Source organism: Manduca sexta, chromosome 26 (genome assembly GCF_014839805.1).
Source record: "Manduca sexta isolate Smith_Timp_Sample1 chromosome 26, JHU_Msex_v1.0, whole genome shotgun sequence".
Classification (NCBI taxonomy): Eukaryota; Metazoa; Arthropoda; class Insecta; order Lepidoptera; family Sphingidae; genus Manduca; species Manduca sexta.
In genome coordinates this window covers 8,223,777-8,240,755 of record NC_051140.1, presented here as the reverse complement: position 1 = coordinate 8,240,755, position 16,979 = coordinate 8,223,777, and the positions used below count along the sequence as shown (strand labels likewise).

Here is a 16,979-nt window from a genome sequence, read left to right as displayed (position 1 = left end):
AGTCTTGCGGTTACCCTCAATACGCTAAAATGAGATAATTCGGGTATAAAGGTTATATAAGTACGGATTACATGCATAGGTATCTATTGTTTACAAAACCATCAAGCCATTCGTTTGTCACTGGGACGCATTTGCGACTGTTGTGTACGGAATTGCGCCATCTAGCGGCACCGCAGGTAGAAATATAAAGACTATAAAAACACAAGGTTTTAGTACGTCGTACGAGCTTTTTTTTTAACCGACTTCAAAAAAGGAGGTTGTCAATTCGACTGTATGTTTTTTGTGCGATACCTCAGAACTTTTGATTGGGTGAAGGGATTTCAATGATTCTTTTTTTATTTGAAAGCTGGTGCTTCTCGTGTGGTCTCATATAAATTTCATTGTTGTTGTACATTTAACTTCGGAGATACATCGGAAAACTATTAAAATGGTGTCGTCAACTAGTAGAAGACCCAGAGAAAATAAGGGGATATTGCAGTGGCGCAAAGGGGCCGTGGGAAGATTCTAATATAGTCTAAAAAAGACAAAAAAACACGCCATTTATGTACTTAAGGAAATTAAAAATGAAATTCGTTTAGTTTTAATTTTTTTTTGTTATAATTAATAGGTACTGTAATCATTTTTATCACGTGTGCGAAAATTAACGTATTTCAGTAAGGCCTAATTTCAACATGCTCTGTTAGTTACTTTAACGGCTTATTAAATAATTTAACTGACTGTTAAGGTTTTTAAGTGTCCCACCATGCCCTAACAGATGATTATCTTCCCTAATCAGGCATTAAATTTAATTACCGCTTTAGCGTTCCGTTAAAGTCATAACAGATGATTATAAACGTCAGAATGGCCACAATTACAGAATTTACAGAATTATTTTCGAAGTCATCTTCGAAGAGATAGATGTTGTTGGGGACTGTATTAAAACTTCCACGGATTTGTTCACTGGTTTATTTCGAATCTGCTTATCTCGTACCAATTTTCTTATTCTGCCTCGAACTACAAACTACGCATACAATATCCCGACTTACATACTAGTTTAGGAGGCACTACAACGCACGGGTGTGCCTCCTACGCACTTTTCGGTCATTGGCCCGCCGTTTTCCCTCGTTGGCGCGTCCGTCGCTCTGATTGGCCGTAGGGTTCTGGTGGGCGGGGCGTCGTTCCATGATGCGCCGGCGCCGGGTCCCTCGTCGAGCGCGCGCAGTGCGCGCCTCAGTCGCGCGGCGACCGCCGTCCCGCGACGTTGCTCCTCTGGATGCGGCGTTGACGGGTCGCTCGCTGAGCGTGCGGCGCGCGGGCCTCAGTCCCGCTGCGTCCGCCGTCCCGTAACGTCGCTCCTTAGGCAGCGTCGTCGACGGGCCTCAGTGTCACGGCGGCCGCGAAGTCGTCGTGTCGCTAACATCCTCCCCGGCGTAGCTCGCGCAGCCTCCTCCTCCGGGTGCAGCACGACGATCTTCGTCACCGGGCGTCGAAATACGCCGCTCTTTGTCTTGACTTCAGCGACTCGTATGGCTCCGTCGGGTCCTCGAACGTGCGCTGGACGATCCCCAGCGGCCACACGTTCCTCGGCAGCTGTTGGTCGGCGATGGCGACCACGTCGTTCACGCGCAGCGGACGAACTCTTCTTGTTGACTCGCCGCGGGGTACCAGGGTCGGTAGGTACTCCGCTATCCACCGGCGCCAGAAGTTGTCCGCCAACGCTTGCGCCGCTCGCCATGCCCGTCGATCGACGTCTTCACAGGGTCCGATTGTGGGAAGGCCCGATGATGAGCCCAACAAAAGTGATTGGGCGTGAGCGCCTCCGGGTCCCTCGGGTCGACGCTCACGTGGGTCAGTGGTCTTGAGTTGACTGAATGTTCGGCTTCAGCCAACAACGTCCGTAGGGTTTCTTCGGACGGCGCCTTTTCCTTTAGGGTGACGGTTAGTGCGGTTTTGACTGATCGCACCAACCGTTCCCACGCACCTCCCTGGTTGGGTGCGCCCGGAGGGATGAAGCGCCACTCCATCCGATGCAGCAGCCCGACGTTGCGTAGCTCGGGTTGCCACTCCTTGTAGGCCGCTCGTAGCTCTTCATCCGCTCCCCTGAAGTTTGTGGCGTTGTCGGAATACATTATTTTCGGCCATCCTCTTACTTGCTGCCGTCCTGCGCAACGCCATGATGGCCGAATCCGTTGACAGGGATGCGGCGAGCTCCAGATGTATGGCGCGTGTCGTTAGACAGGTGAACAGCGCGCCCCAACGCTTCTCTCGCCGGCGTCCGATCTTCACTATCATCGGCCCGAAGTAGTCCACTCCGCAGTTGGAGAAGGGCCGATGATACGGGTCCAAGCGGGCACGGGGTAGATCTCCCGTGGCCGGTGGCTGCGGCTTCGTGCGTCGCACCTTACACAGTGCGCAGTCTCGTTCCACGGTGCGCACGGTGGGCCTCAGGTGTATTATCCAATATTTTTGCCGCAGGTCGTTGGTCACGCGCTCCTATTTGCGTGACCTGCGGCACAGTGTTCTTGCAGCACGATGAGCTTCGTGACGGGGTGTCGGCCGTCCAAGATGACCGGTCGTTTGGCGTCATCCGGGACTGTGGCTGCTCCGATGCGTCCCCGGACTCGCAGCACGCCATCTTCTAACACCGGGTCCAGCTTGAATAGCCGACTCGTCCTTTGTACCGGCTGGGAAGACTTCAATCGTTGCAGCTCTTCCCCGAAGCTCTCCCTTTGCGCCTGTTGCATTAATAACAGCTCCGCCCGCTTCAGGTGTCCCACTTCCAGGTGTGGTGTCTTGCGTCGCGCGATGTCCGCGAACGCCAAGACTCTCGCCGTGGCTCGCACCAATGTTTCATACTTGGAGAAGCGGGTCGGGTCGGGCAGCCAGCGTTCCTTTTCCGGGCTCTCTGTGATGTGCAGGACCTCTGCTTCGTCGTCCTGACTTCCGTCTCTCGTGGGCCATGATTGTTCGGGCTCGAGGAGGAAATCAGGTCCCCGGAACCATCGGCTGTCTTCACTCACGGCGTCGCCCGAAGTCGAGTGGCTTCATCGGCGACGTTGTGCGTCGTGGGTAGCCATCGCCACTCACTTTTGTCGGTGAGCTCGGCGATCTCCGCAGACGATGCGCGACGAAGGGTGTGTACCGTCGCTCGTCGTTCCGGATCCAGTGGATGAATGTTGGTAGGAGTCAGTCCAATATATAGTTCTCTCCGCCACGATGCGATGCTCCTTCTTCACTGCGTCAGCGAGGCGCGCCCCGATTACCGCCGCTTGCAGCTCGAGGCGGGGTATCGTTTGCGTCCGTCGCGGTGCCACCTTCGCCTTGGCGGCCACCAAAGAGAGTGTAACGTTCTCTTGGCCGACCATCCGCCAATACGCCACCGCTGCGTAGGCCTGCTCGCTGGCGTCGCACATAACGTGGAGCTCGATGCGTCGCTCGTGGCTCGTCGGTCCATAATGTCGGGGAATGCGCAACTGGCCGATCGCCGACAGTTGCGACAACCACGTCGCGAACAGCTTGCCGTCTTCCTCTGGCACCCGTTCGTCCCACGACATCTTTAAGCGCCATAAGTTCTGAAGGATGATCTTGGCGCGAATGGTGTACACACGCTGAGAAGTCCCAGTGGATCGTAGATCGACATGACTGTACTGAGGGCTTCTCTCTTGGTGGGCGTGCGCACTTGCGTTTTACTTCTTTCGGGACTCGGCTCATTGCTGTGTTGAATCCCAGCTCGTCTCGCTCCGGGTCCCACCGCAGTCCCAATATCTTGCTGTGTTGATGTTCTCCCCAGTTGCGTGGGCTGATTCGAGCGCAACTCTGGGGCACGTCGCGCACACACTCGTCGTTCGAGTTCCAACCGCGCAGAGTGAATCCCGCCGCCGCGTGCACCGTCTTCATTTCCTCTATGGCTTCGTGCGCTTCTCCGGGTGTATCGTAGCTGGCCACCAAGTCGTCCATATAGTGATATTTGGTGATGGCCTCCGCTGCTCTGGGATACAGCTGCGCATGCACGTTGGCGTTGTGATTCCTTACGAAGTGCGCCATGAATGGTGAACTCGCTGCACCGAAGATCATGCTGGTCATCTTAAATCGCTGCGGCGGGTTGGTTCGGTCGTTACCGCGCCACAGAAATTGCTGCGCTGACTGATCTTCGGCACGGATCTTGATTCGCAGGAACATTTCTTGTATGTCCGCTGTGACTGCTACAGCGCTCTCCCGGAACCGAAACATTATTCCGGGCAGAGACATCAACATGTCAGGGCCTTCCAGTAAGTGGTCGTTCAGACTCACCCCGTGACTTGTCGCCGCTGCGTCGAACACCAACCTCTGCTTGCCAGGCTTGTTCGGGTTCTGCACCGCGAAGTGAGGGAGGTACCAACAGACGGGGCTCGATGATTCTGACCCGTCGCACCTCACTGCGTATCCTTTTTCTATAAGGTTATTCACCTGTGCAGTATATTCGCGGGCAAATTCAGGCGAGGCGTCCATCTTGTGCTCGATTTGTCGCAGGCGTCGAAGTGCCGCGTTGTAGCTCGGCGGCATGGCGGTGTTGTCTTGTCGCCACGGCAAGCCGACTTCGTACCCGCAGTCTATCTTCCTTATAGACGTCTTCAATGTGGCGATGGCTCGTCGATCTGCGTCACTCACTCTCGGTTCTGGTGTGACGCCGAGCGCTTCTATTTTGAAGTGATCTTCCACGAGGTTATGCAGTCCGTCGTGCTCCCGCTCGTATATATGAAGCACGTTTTCTTTCTTTGTTATGACGCTACGTGGTAACGTACCGTGCACCACCAGCCGAGAAGCGTGTCCCTTGATGCAGCTCGGTTCGTTGCGGCCGCCAACTCGCGCAGTTCTCGCGACACAATGTGCTCCCAATGATCCGCGCCCAATAAGATGCCTGGGCGCGCACGTTCATAGCACAATTCTTCCGGCAGGTCCCTTAAATGCTTCTAACTTCATAAAGCACCGCCTGAATGGTCTGTTGGTGCAGTTTCAGGTGCTTTATTGTTCTTGCTCGTATTGAGTGTGGCTCGTCTTCTGTCACACCTCTAATTCGCACCGTCACCAACTTGCTGGCTTTTTCCTTTTGAGCCATGTTAACGCCGCTTAGGTGCAGTGCTTGTGTAGGGCCGTCTGCACCTATCTTCTCGGCGAGATCTTCATCCATTAATGTCACCGTGGCACCTTCGTCGAGGAGAGCGTGCGTTCTCACCTCCCCCCGTGGACCGGCGACTACGACCGGGCACATCTTCAGAAGCACGGTGCGTGCGCCGACGTTCGTTTTCGGCGTCACTGACAATACTTGTTCCTTGTCACGTACCTCTGTGTTTTCCGGTTTCTTTTCCGCTTGATGCAGCGATGAGTGATGCGGACGACGACACTGTTCCACGACCGCACAGCTTGGCTTTGCATGTTATGCGCCGATGAGTACTGTTCGCACACTTAAAACACAGCTTTTTTCTTTTAATCAGGTTCCATCGCTGTTCGACGCTAAGTGCTTTGTACTTAGGGCACTGCGTTAACACATGCGCCTCGCTGCATGCCGGACACTCTTGTTTTTCTTCTTGTTCAAGTGTGTATACGTTGCTCGCCTTTCTCTTGATCGCGATGGCCGGTCTGAGTTCTCTTTCGCCGCGCTGCTCGTTCCCGCAGACGGAGCGTACGTATATTTCAACGCTCTGTCCGCTTCTCGCATAAGGAAGCGAGACAATACGACGATCTCTGGGTCAGCCGTTCCTTCATTTTCATAGGCGTAATCACACCATCGTGATCGTATGTGCGGGCTCAACTTTTCTAACACTTCACGAGTCAAAAGTGGATTATAGAGGTACTCACGGCGATCCATACTCCGCAACACACATATAACATTTTGAATCTTGATCGCGAAGTTGTTGAGTTCCGTCGCCGTTGAGCCGGGCTTGACGTCTTTCTTAACTCGTCCAAGGCACGATCAATAATCACTTCTGGCCGTCCGAAGCACTGTTCCAATGTCTTCATAATAGTGCTCGGGTCTGTGGCCGTATGCAAAAGTGCGGCCACGACATCACGCGCCTCTCCTTTCAGCGCGCTTCTTAGTCGCTGAATGTTCTCAGCGGCAGACACGTTGTACAATTTCGTAGTGTCTTGCATGGCGGCTTTAAAAGGAAGCCACTCGTTCACTGCGCCGGAAAAGGTTGGTAAATCTACTTGTCTCACCCGAGGTCTCGCCATTCTTTCGAGTGCGACTGCCAATTTCTCCATGTCGCTCGGGGCTCTCGGAGGCGTCGGTGATCTCGCTCGTGGTAGGTCGAAGCGCAGCGTTCTCGGCTCCTCCCTTGACTCACCGGTCTCTCCTCGAGAGCTAAGTGGATTCTTCCTTAGCCATTCATTGACATCTACTTCGGGTTGTTCGCCTTGCACGCTTTCTGCGTCGTCTTGAATGGCGGACACGTCCAAAGCGAGTTTCTTCTTTACAAGCTCGGCCTCCAATTCGAGCTCTTTTCTCTTGATAGCTGCCATCTTTTCTGCAGCCTCCAGTTCGGCCAAACGCAACCTTGTTGTTACGCTGGCGGTAGATCGAACGGACTGTGCGGGCGATCTTACACGTGGCTGATCCTTTGCCGTCACCTTTGTCACCGTTTCCGACATAATGCGCGCCGTAGACGTCGAAGGCGTACACATTATTCCACTGACGTGGCTTGCTCGGTCTGAGGTGAGGCAGGCGGCTCTTGTGATATGCGCCTTAGTCTCTCTAGACTTATTTGTCTTTCCTCCCGACGGCGGTCAGACTCTTGCCGTTCACGGGATCGCCTCTGTTCCTCTACGTCGGCTGCGTCGCCCTGGCTTCTCGTCACCACCATCGCGTTCGGTAGACAGCGGTGTTGGATCGTAACCGTATCGCAGAGCGTGCGATAAAGACAAACTAGGCTCACACTACACTTCACAGAGCTCACTCACTCCAGTCACGTTATGCACAATCACTGCACTTTCGCTCAGTGCCCCGGGCACGAGATTCGCGCTGCGCACAATATCGCTGTGCACAAAGATTCGCGACGGTAACACGCGTACGCTAGGCACGTTCGGTTTGCTCTTCCTACTATTCGCGAACGCGAGTCAACCACAAACAAATCCGGCTCGAAGGACCAGGAAATGTTGGGGACTGTATTAAAACTTCCACGGATTTGTTCACTGGTTTATTTCGAATCTGCTTATCTCGTACCAATTTTCTTATTCTGCCTCGAACTACAAACTACGCATACAATATCCCGACTTACATACTAGTTTAGGAGGCACTACAACGCACGGGTGTGCCTCCTACGCACTTTTCGGTCATTGGCCCGCCGTTTTTCCCTCGTTGGCGCGTCCGTCGCTCTGATTGGCCGTAGGGTTCTGGTGGGCGGGCGTCGTTCCATGATGCGCCGGCGCCGGGTCCCTCGTCGAGCGCGCGCAGTGCGCGCTCTCAGTCGCGCGGCGACCGCCGTCCCGCGACGTTGCTCCTCTGGATGCGGCGTTGACGGGTCGTTTGCTGAGCGTGCGGCGCGCGGGCTCTCCTCCTTAGGCAGCGTCGTCGACGGGCCTCAGTGTCACGGCGGCCGCGAAGTCGTCGTGTCGCTAACAGATGTTTTGCAAAATATTGATTAATTGGATACCATATTACGTCGTCCTAGGATTTTTAAAACACGTAGAAACTATTTTGATGAATAAGATGACATCGATTTTAGCACAAGGTTTCGATTGTCAAAAGAATCTGTTTTGACTATTTTAGAAATCAGGACTAGAAATCCAATTGAACGTTTATTTGGAGTACATACATTATCACCGATAGTCAATAAATTCAAAATAAAAGGAAACACACAATAACACTCAATCAAAACAAAACGTAGTTATCTTAAAACATTTGTCTGTTTTTGACATGGAATTATAAACCAACTAAATTAAAACACACAGATCACATTTTGTTTCTGCATAGTGAACGTCTCTTTAGTAGTACATGTAAATCATAATATGCTCCTATGGAAAGTTGAACACATGGTCCGAAATAATAATACAACCGACAGTAACAATTTGTTTTGGTCGTATTAAATTAGGAGTGAATGGTTTGCAAAACATTCCCTTAATGGTTGATTTAGTAATGGGCTCTTAGATTTCCTTCATGGGACGTTCGATATTGTAACACTCGTGTAAATTCTAATGCCCGATTACTTAACGCTGTTTAATTAAGTAATTGGCGAAATTGGACCTAAGTCAGTGTTTTAATAATTACTAAAAAACTATTTTAATTTAAAAAAAAATGTAAATATTTGTTGAATTTGAAATAAAAACATATTACATAAACATCGATTTTATTAGTTTTATACACTAGATTGTAATATAATGCTAAGAACCTAATTCTTACAACGAAAGATGAAAAAGGGTGATAGATATGCCATACAGTCCATATAACGAAGTACATAATTATTCCATGCCGAAAACACACAATATACACAAAATCTATCACTTGTATATCAGGAAAAATACCCACAGCACAGCGCTGTATACTTTTTTCATCTTTTTCAAGTGAATCTTCTTTAGAATCTTTATGATTTGAAGCTCGATTAAAACAAAAATGCGTCACGATAGTTGAAAAAGGAACAGGGTTCAATCAGCCTCCAATCTACACTTTGCATCCTTTTATTCCTTAGTTACTATGTGTATATGTCTTTGCGCCTGAGTATTACAAAGCTCTAGTATAAAGCATGGGTGATGTATTATGTGTGTATTTTTATTTATTAAAATATTTTCATTTCACTTTGCAACTACGTTTTAGTATTATGCTAAAATACTACACCTTACATTTAACCTAATACTCCTTATACTAAATATCCATCCCGATCTCTCGTAGGGTCTTTTCAGAAGTTTCACTTCTGCCATGTATGAATTGCACACACACACACACAATCTTTTATGTTTTTAAGAAAAGATGAATTATATCACAAAATAAGGAATTTCATAGAAATCGTAACTATATTTTGGTACCTAATGTCCCTTTACTCTAGATTCTAAGCGAATACAGAAGTTGCCCACATCTCGGATCATTATATCGTACTTCAGTCGGAGTGGCTTTTCTTTTTCTAAACACTTGCCATTGTTAGTACAAATATCTGACGCTTCAGCTGGAAGTAATGTGAAGTTGCGAAGCAAATTTGCCATGACTGTCTTGATCGCTAGAATGGCGTATTTGTACCCTGCAATTTGAAATCATTATCACATTAAAAATAAAAGATTTCTATTTAAGAAAAAATAAATAATTATAATGTATGTGACACGGATTCAGGTAGGTGTTATGTAAAGACTAATGGCGTTATCAATAAAAGACCGCAATCCTAATCTTAGATCCGATCCCGTGAATAAACCAATAAAAATAAGTCATTTATGAACATATCAATAAATCTTGCTTCTGACTGGTATTATTATATACATTGAAAATAGCGATACGGATCGTTTCTTGAAAACGACGGAAGATAAATCATTCCCTCGATGTGATTGTAAACGATTTTTCTGTAAACTCCACATTGAACGATGAGAACAGATATTAGATCATAAAAAATACAGGAACTGAATATGCTTCACGGTGGCCAATGTCTTTTTAAAGCGGACTATAATATAACTTCTACTGGTGATAAATAACGGAAACATAAAGCAACGTATGTCTCTCCCACCTATACAATTCCTTGGTCCTAAAGAAAAGGATGTAAATGCAGCTGGATGTAGAGGAGCACCATCAATGAATCGTTCGGGCTTGAACTCGTCAGCGTCCTGACCCCAATACTGTGGGTTCCTATTAACTGCCCACATGTGGAGTAAATATGATGAACCTTTTACGAGGTTTAGTCCTGATGCTGAAAAAAAACACATAAAAACAAAATGAGAAGGTATTATGTCCATCCATAACAAGCTATACAAAAGAGTTTATGACTAAATTGTTTATTTTATTTTTATAGAAAATTTTATAAAATAATTACTTTTTCTATAAATTAATCAAAATATTCTGGATAAGGTAATAAATATGCAGCGTAGTCAGTGGTACTAAATGATAAAGAAACTTACGAATTGTCACATCTTTATCTATCTTCCTTATACTAATAGGAACCGGTGGATACAGTCTTAAACTTTCCTTTATTACAGCTTCCATGTACTTTAATTGAGTTAAATCTTTTGGAGTAACTGGCCTGTCGGAGTCGTTGAATACTTTCTGCAATCTTTTCCAAAACACATTGAAGTATAACGTTAGTAGTCGCAGATATAATGAAGTCGTTGTAATGAGTGTTTGATTAAATAAATTATTCTATTTGATAATATTTATTGTATGAATTGAAATGCGCATGATAAATTGTAATTTTCTTATACTCGCGGTTTTTTTTTCCTACTAACACTTACTCTTTGTAAACTTTATTTTGAACGTCCGGATGTCTGGAGAGCATCATAGCAACCAATGCTACTCCGGTAGCCGAAGTGTCTGTTCCGGCGACAAGTAGTACAATCGATTCTTCAAGAAGTTCTTCATCTGTTAATCCATGGCCTTTCCCTGACGATTTTATCATCATGTCCAGAAATGCTTGTGGTTCATCATTTTCTATATCTACAAAACAAAAGAGTGCAGTATTCATTTTCATGCATTCTGCATGACTTTAGGTGGATTTAACGGCGATTGCCCGTAATTGGGTGTCCGACAGCTGGTTTATACCTTGACGGCCGGTCATTTTAAATAGGTCAAGTCATTTTCGCAGCTTATTTAAAGAACTATTTTAGATAGATACCACATTGGAGTGCAATGAACGCAAGTGGAAGGTGTTTAGTTTCTATATTGTGTCTGCATAGGTGGTAATAAAATCTTAAAAGTAATTTCTCCCATTTTTGTATTAAATTGGTTATAAGAATACGATGCTGTGTCTTGATTTGAAGAACAGGATAACTTTAGTGCTGAGTTGTTGAAACAAGTACTGCATAATTGAATAACCAAGTGTAATGAGTAACGATGTATAGTGAAATGCCAAGTAGCGCTTGATAATTCAAAGGATATTGGTAGGAGTGTTGGTACTGTTTACGGACAAGCCGAACATTTCACTTTCATCATTATCATCATCATCCAGAGGAAGTCCACTGCTGAACTCAAGCCGTGTTACGTTTAGGTAAACTATAATAATATCATTATTTGTTGCTAGGGCTGATTATAAAACGAATGTTGAAACTCTGCTTACGTCACAGGGAAAACACCACTTCGTTATAAAGTTTACTAATAAAAAAATACCATTTCAGTAGAATAAAGCGCTTTTCTCGTTGTTCGGTTTAAAAAACTTACTTTCATCGAAATCTGTTATATTTTCCTTTTCGTTTTTATATTCTTCGCGTTTAGATTTTATTACCTGAAATAAAACAAATATACATGCGGGGTGACGAAAAATATGACATATCCCCGTTATGATCTTAACAATTAGGTTGAAATACGGTCAAAAGCAATCGAAATTAATAATATTGAATATCATTTCAAAGCAAATTTTAAATTCTTTGTAAATGATTGAGTTCCGGATACGGTTTTACAAAACAAAATCGTTTGCTTTTGACCCAATTTTCAAGCTCTAAAAGGGAACACATCAAATATCCAGTCACCCTGTATTCAGATTGGATTTTTGACCGCTGTAGCTACAAAAAATCTTTCTAAGGAGACTGTTCATTATTTTTGAAGATATTAATATCTACATTCAGTAATATAAAAAGCGTACAGTTATTAAGGGAATGGACCATTTATGCAAAAATGTTTTTTGATTACAATTGATCCTGTTGGTTGTAACGATCAAAAGTCTATATGGGTCCCATTGCATTTTGAGTAAGACATTTTAATGTAAAAAATTTACAAAAGTGCATTTGCATTTCCTACAAAATGTATGAAGAAAGTTTATAACAAATCTTAACTATAAAAGTACTCAAAACTCTAAAGATGCCATAAAATCATCTGATTCCTAGTAACACGGTATTTTTGTTCATAATCAATGAATGTAGATTTTAATGCCTTAAAAATAATGGACGGTCACCTGAGAAAGTTTTCCGTAGCTTAGATAACTTGGTTTAGATGACTGCCATTGCTGGCCTGTTCAAAAACGTATCCCCGCATTCATAAACGTTTTTTATCTAAGGACGGAGCAAAGCTGTGATAACAAATCTGTTTTTCAGTGCTAACGGCATGGCAGCCTTCGCAGTGCGTAGACGTAGACATGTGACATGACAGCATTACTCCGTCCTTAAATAAAAAACGTCTATGAATAAGGGGGTTAGCCTTTATATACGTATATTATATCTTTGTAACAATATTGTGTCTCTGCTAAAATGTGTTTACTAACCTCTTTGATAAAATCACGAACAATTGCATTATTTCTCGTGAATGTTCTATAACTCGAAGTAAGTTTGTAAAATGGTGTGTCATAAATATAAGGTTCGAGAGTTTTCTTTATAAATATAAGACAGTTCTCCTCAAATGCTGTGAGTAATGAGTGATCAGATTTGTTTTGGGTGTCTAATTTAACTCCAAGAATTGTTTCTGTGAATTAATTATTATATTTAGTTTTTAAATATTTTAATTTTTATTACCGAAACACTAGTTAAATTCTTATAATACGTTTTATTAGGTAATTATTTTTATGAGAACTATTAGTTGACATTTGAAATTTAACTTATGAGACCAATAAAAATAATTAACTATTTATTAAAAAATAATAAAGAACTCAAATATCAAACGTCTCACCGATCGTAACTCATAATAATATGTAGATTATGAACTTATTACTTACCGCACACAGAATCCATGAAATACATTTTGAAGTAATCGTGAACAGAGATAGTTCCTTTTCCTTCTAACCTTTTTAAAATTTTTACCATAACCTGGCTTTGTTGAGAAAATATATCCACAAAACTGTTGAGTTTTGCCAAGCTGAAGTGAGATGCCACGATTTTACGCCTCGGACGCCAAATTGAAACTGTAAGTGATGTGTATGTAAACTATTAGTCCATTGAAAAGTTACATTTGGGGTTGCGTTTTTTAGAGGACGCAATTTTATTTTTTTGAAGTGTAGGGGGGGTCAGTCTAAAGCTAAAACCAAGTTTGTGGGGTCGCCACCCTTGTCCCACGGCCGCCATCTTGAAAATAGGGGTTGAAATGGTTTTTACGATGTATCTCTTAAACTATTTATCTGACAAAAAATGTGTAAATATTTTTGTTGCAAATTAAATTCTCTACAACTTTGGTCTAGTAAATTTTGTCGTAGAATTATAAATAAAAAGTTATAAGCGAAAATGTTAAGAAATTCAATGTTAAGCAATGTCCATTGCAACGTCATCAGAATGTGTGTTTATAAGGTTCATAATACTTTTTTTTGTACTCTCATTAATACCCAAATACCCAAGGGACCATTAGGGAACAAAAGAACATCTGCCTGCTATTATTATTATTATTTCTAACCTCTCTTATTGTAAGAATAGCTGATAATATTGTGTTGAAGTTGTCGTAAGTAGTAAGTTTTTATTAGCATTTTGACTTTTAAAAGTCTTTTAAAAGTCAAAATGCTAATAAAAAAAAAGTAGTTTTCATTAAAGTTAAAATCGTGTTTAAAATCATCCGAAATCGTCTTCAAAATTAGAAACAGAATAAAATACATCCGCACGTACAGAAATATATAGCACAACTAAAAGATATAAGTTGAACGACAACTTCAACACAATATTATCAGCTATTCTTACAATAAGAGAGGTTAGAAATAATAATAATAATAGCAGGCAGATGTTCTTTTGTTCCCTAATGGTCCCTTGGGTATTTGGGTATTAATGAGAGTACAAAAAAAGTATTATGAACCTTATGAACACACATTCTGATGACGTTGCAATGGACATTGCTTAACATTGAATTTCTTAACATTTTCGCTTATAACTTTTTTATTTATAGTTCTACGACAAAAGTTACTAGACCAAAGTTGTAGAGAATTTAATTTGCAACAAAAAATATTTATACATTTTTGTCAGATAAATAGTTTAAGAGATACATCGTAAAACCATTTCAACCCCTATTTTCAAGATGGCGGCCGTGGGACAAGGGTGGCGACCCCACAAACTTGGTTTTAGCTTTAGACTGACCCCCTACACTTCAAAAAAATAAAATTGCGTCCTCTAAAAAACGCAAGGTAAGGCCTAAAAAATGTAACATTTCAATGGACTATATACCGTTATTACTCTTCCGTGCTAAGCGCAAAGGCGGTATTTCAGGGAAACCTTATTTAGAGATAATCGAAGTGTTTTGTAAATTTAGTTTTGTAAGTAAAACTGAGATAGAGAAACTATTTTAAGGTTTTTTTTTTTATCAAGTAATAAACAAGATACCGTTATTTAGGTAAGTTCATTGGATGGGTATGTATTTAAGCTATCTGACGACATAAAAATCAAGATTTTGTTTTTTTTTTGAGATACCACTTTTAAGCTTAGCACGGCAGTACTTCGAAATAAAAGCCTAATTTAATATGTACTACACAGCTGCATATTCAGGAATTCAAATCCACGAACACAACACTACACAGACACTTAACATAACAACCAGAATGGAAACTATTTGTGAGAAAGTATTAATAATAATGAAATGTATGAAAATTAGTTAAAACACTACCTTGTGAAATATTTAATTATTATCAGTAAAGAATCGTTGACATCTGTTGTAGTACGGCATTACGAAAATTGTCTACAGCTGCAGTTGTAGACAATTTTCACTACATATTATTTCAAGACAATACTTGAATTAATATGTAGTGAAAATGGGTTAAATAAAATAAAATATAAAGTACATGTTCTTATCAGGGCGCTTTAAAAGCCCAGGATACAGTTTAAAATTATATAGGACATCCCACAGGTATTTCGGCTGGTTTCTGTGTCGGATCGGAAAAGAGGAATTCGCCGTGTGCCACCATTATGGCAACGGGCCCGAGGGAAAGGTTTAACACACTCTCAAGGAGTGCCCAACTGTGCTTTTTTCCATCAGAATATCTGACACAATATACAAGATTTTGCAAATTATATTATTGTAATATAATAAGTACTAATTATTATAATAAAGAGTTTTATTATAGTACAATTACCTGGTGCAAATATGCTTCCATTTCCTATGAGAGGTTGCACAACATTTGTAATTTCGTCTTTTTCTAAACACGTCTTTGATAAATAATCCAATGTTACTGGATCAGCGACAACTGTAAAAAAAATACCACAATTAGTCTAGCATGGGTTATAAAAAAAATACAATATTAAATATCCTGTCTTATTATAAATATGTCATCGTTATATATTTTCATTGTTAATATTGTTTATAAGCGTGATTTAAGAGTGGAGCGACGTCGCATCAACGGCAGTGTATCGGTGCGACTTGACACAATATTAAAAATATATGTATAAGGGTTACAGGATGCAGGAGAAGAGAAGGAAGGAAGGTTCTTAGGGTGACAGGATAAAATATAGTCAGTTGGCTGACCTTTTTGAGTAGATTGGTTTTAACTCTACGCAATTTATTACCTGTAATGAATTTTGTTCCAAACCACAAAGCACACAATCCGCCGTTATTGTAAGCTCTCTTTCCGAGGTAGATCATCAATTTTATGAGGTCTATAGGAATAAAAACATATTAATGTGAGTGTTAAAATTTCTATTACTATTTCAAGACTATTCACAATATCAATAATTTAATAATTACTTAAGTATTCGAAGAACATAAACGAAAACATGAGATAGAGTGACTGAACTATAAATAACCAAAATCGTCATGGTTGTTCATAACTAGCAGTAAAACTTTTATTGTTAAGTAGCTTAAAGTTAGGCTACTACAATAATAATAATATCACTCGTATTAAGTATATGCTACCCACTGCTGAGCACAAGCCTCCTCTACTACTTAGAGGCTTTGGGGTATAGTTCATAACGGTAAGCTAGTACGAAATAGCATTCGCCCTGTGCCCGGCGGTCGCCTGAAGGTCATCATCAAATCCGGGCGGCCCAACGCCGGGTCGTAAGGACCCCAACGTAACCGCTCAGTCGCCCCTAACGAAGGCTGGGCGGTAGTAATAAGGCACTTTCGCCGCGATAACAAAAAAAATATGAAATAGCAGACTCCATATTATATAAATTATCATATAATGATTTCTATATTTACGCGAATGTTACACACTGAAATAAAGCTATTTATGGATTTTGTCGCGGTTATCTATATTATTGTTTTCTCCCGACGTTTCGAAGACTTTTAGGCTTCATAACACTTTTCGCATTGTCAGCGTGTTATGCTTTTTAAGCACAATAAGTCTTAAATATTAAAAAAAAAACTGTCCTGTGACCATGTGGGCCGCAAAGTTCCAAACGTCGGAAGTCTACTTTTATTTAGATGTCTAACATTCACGAAAACATAAGAAATTATTGTAGAAAAAAATATATTTGATTAATCGTCTACACTACCAATTCTGAACTACCTGTGCAAATTTGGCTACACTTTGAAAAAAATCTTTTCTACACTATGTTCTAAGCATAGAGTTTAAACACTTACCTTCAGCATTTCCAATAAATAAATACAGATGTCCGATAAAGGGAATCGTCCATAATTCATTGTTCAACTGTCTTGACAATTTATACATTTTTCTATCCCTAAACCTCAAGAATAAATAACTTAGTACTAAAACGAAGAGAATATGTAAAATCATTTTGATTTGCACAAATACTAATTGTTACACTCAGTATATTAAAAACATTAAACTGAAGCACAAAGAGGAAGACCATTTATATCATTATAAGTCTGACGTCTTGTTAATTATAATTGATAAATATGACGTAGATCCTTAATTTATGTTAATTAATTCCTTACATATTATAAAATAAAGTCGTCCGTCGCGTCTGTCTGACTGACCGGGATAAACTCATATATTAATCAATAATTTATTCAGTAAATAGACCTTTGCAGGCACTTATACACGTCA

At 42.3% G+C, this 16,979-nt stretch overlaps 1 protein-coding gene across 1 annotated transcript; it reads right to left on the bottom strand.

The window, feature by feature from the left end:
- Positions 1–8,283: 8,283 nt before the first annotated feature.
- Positions 8,284–16,764, bottom strand: LOC115453624 (cytochrome P450 4d2). Its single transcript, XM_030182346.2, has 10 exons — positions 16,553–16,764; positions 15,535–15,624; positions 15,105–15,215; positions 12,780–12,965; positions 12,333–12,529; positions 11,297–11,360; positions 10,375–10,576; positions 10,045–10,196; positions 9,657–9,836; positions 8,284–9,182 (listed from the first exon to the last, which is right to left on the bottom strand). Exons 1-10 carry the CDS (start codon positions 16,704–16,706, stop codon positions 8,974–8,976), a joined length of 1,545 nt encoding a protein of 514 aa, XP_030038206.1. The 5' UTR covers positions 16,707–16,764; the 3' UTR covers positions 8,284–8,973.
- Between the last annotated feature and the right edge of the window lie 215 nt (positions 16,765–16,979).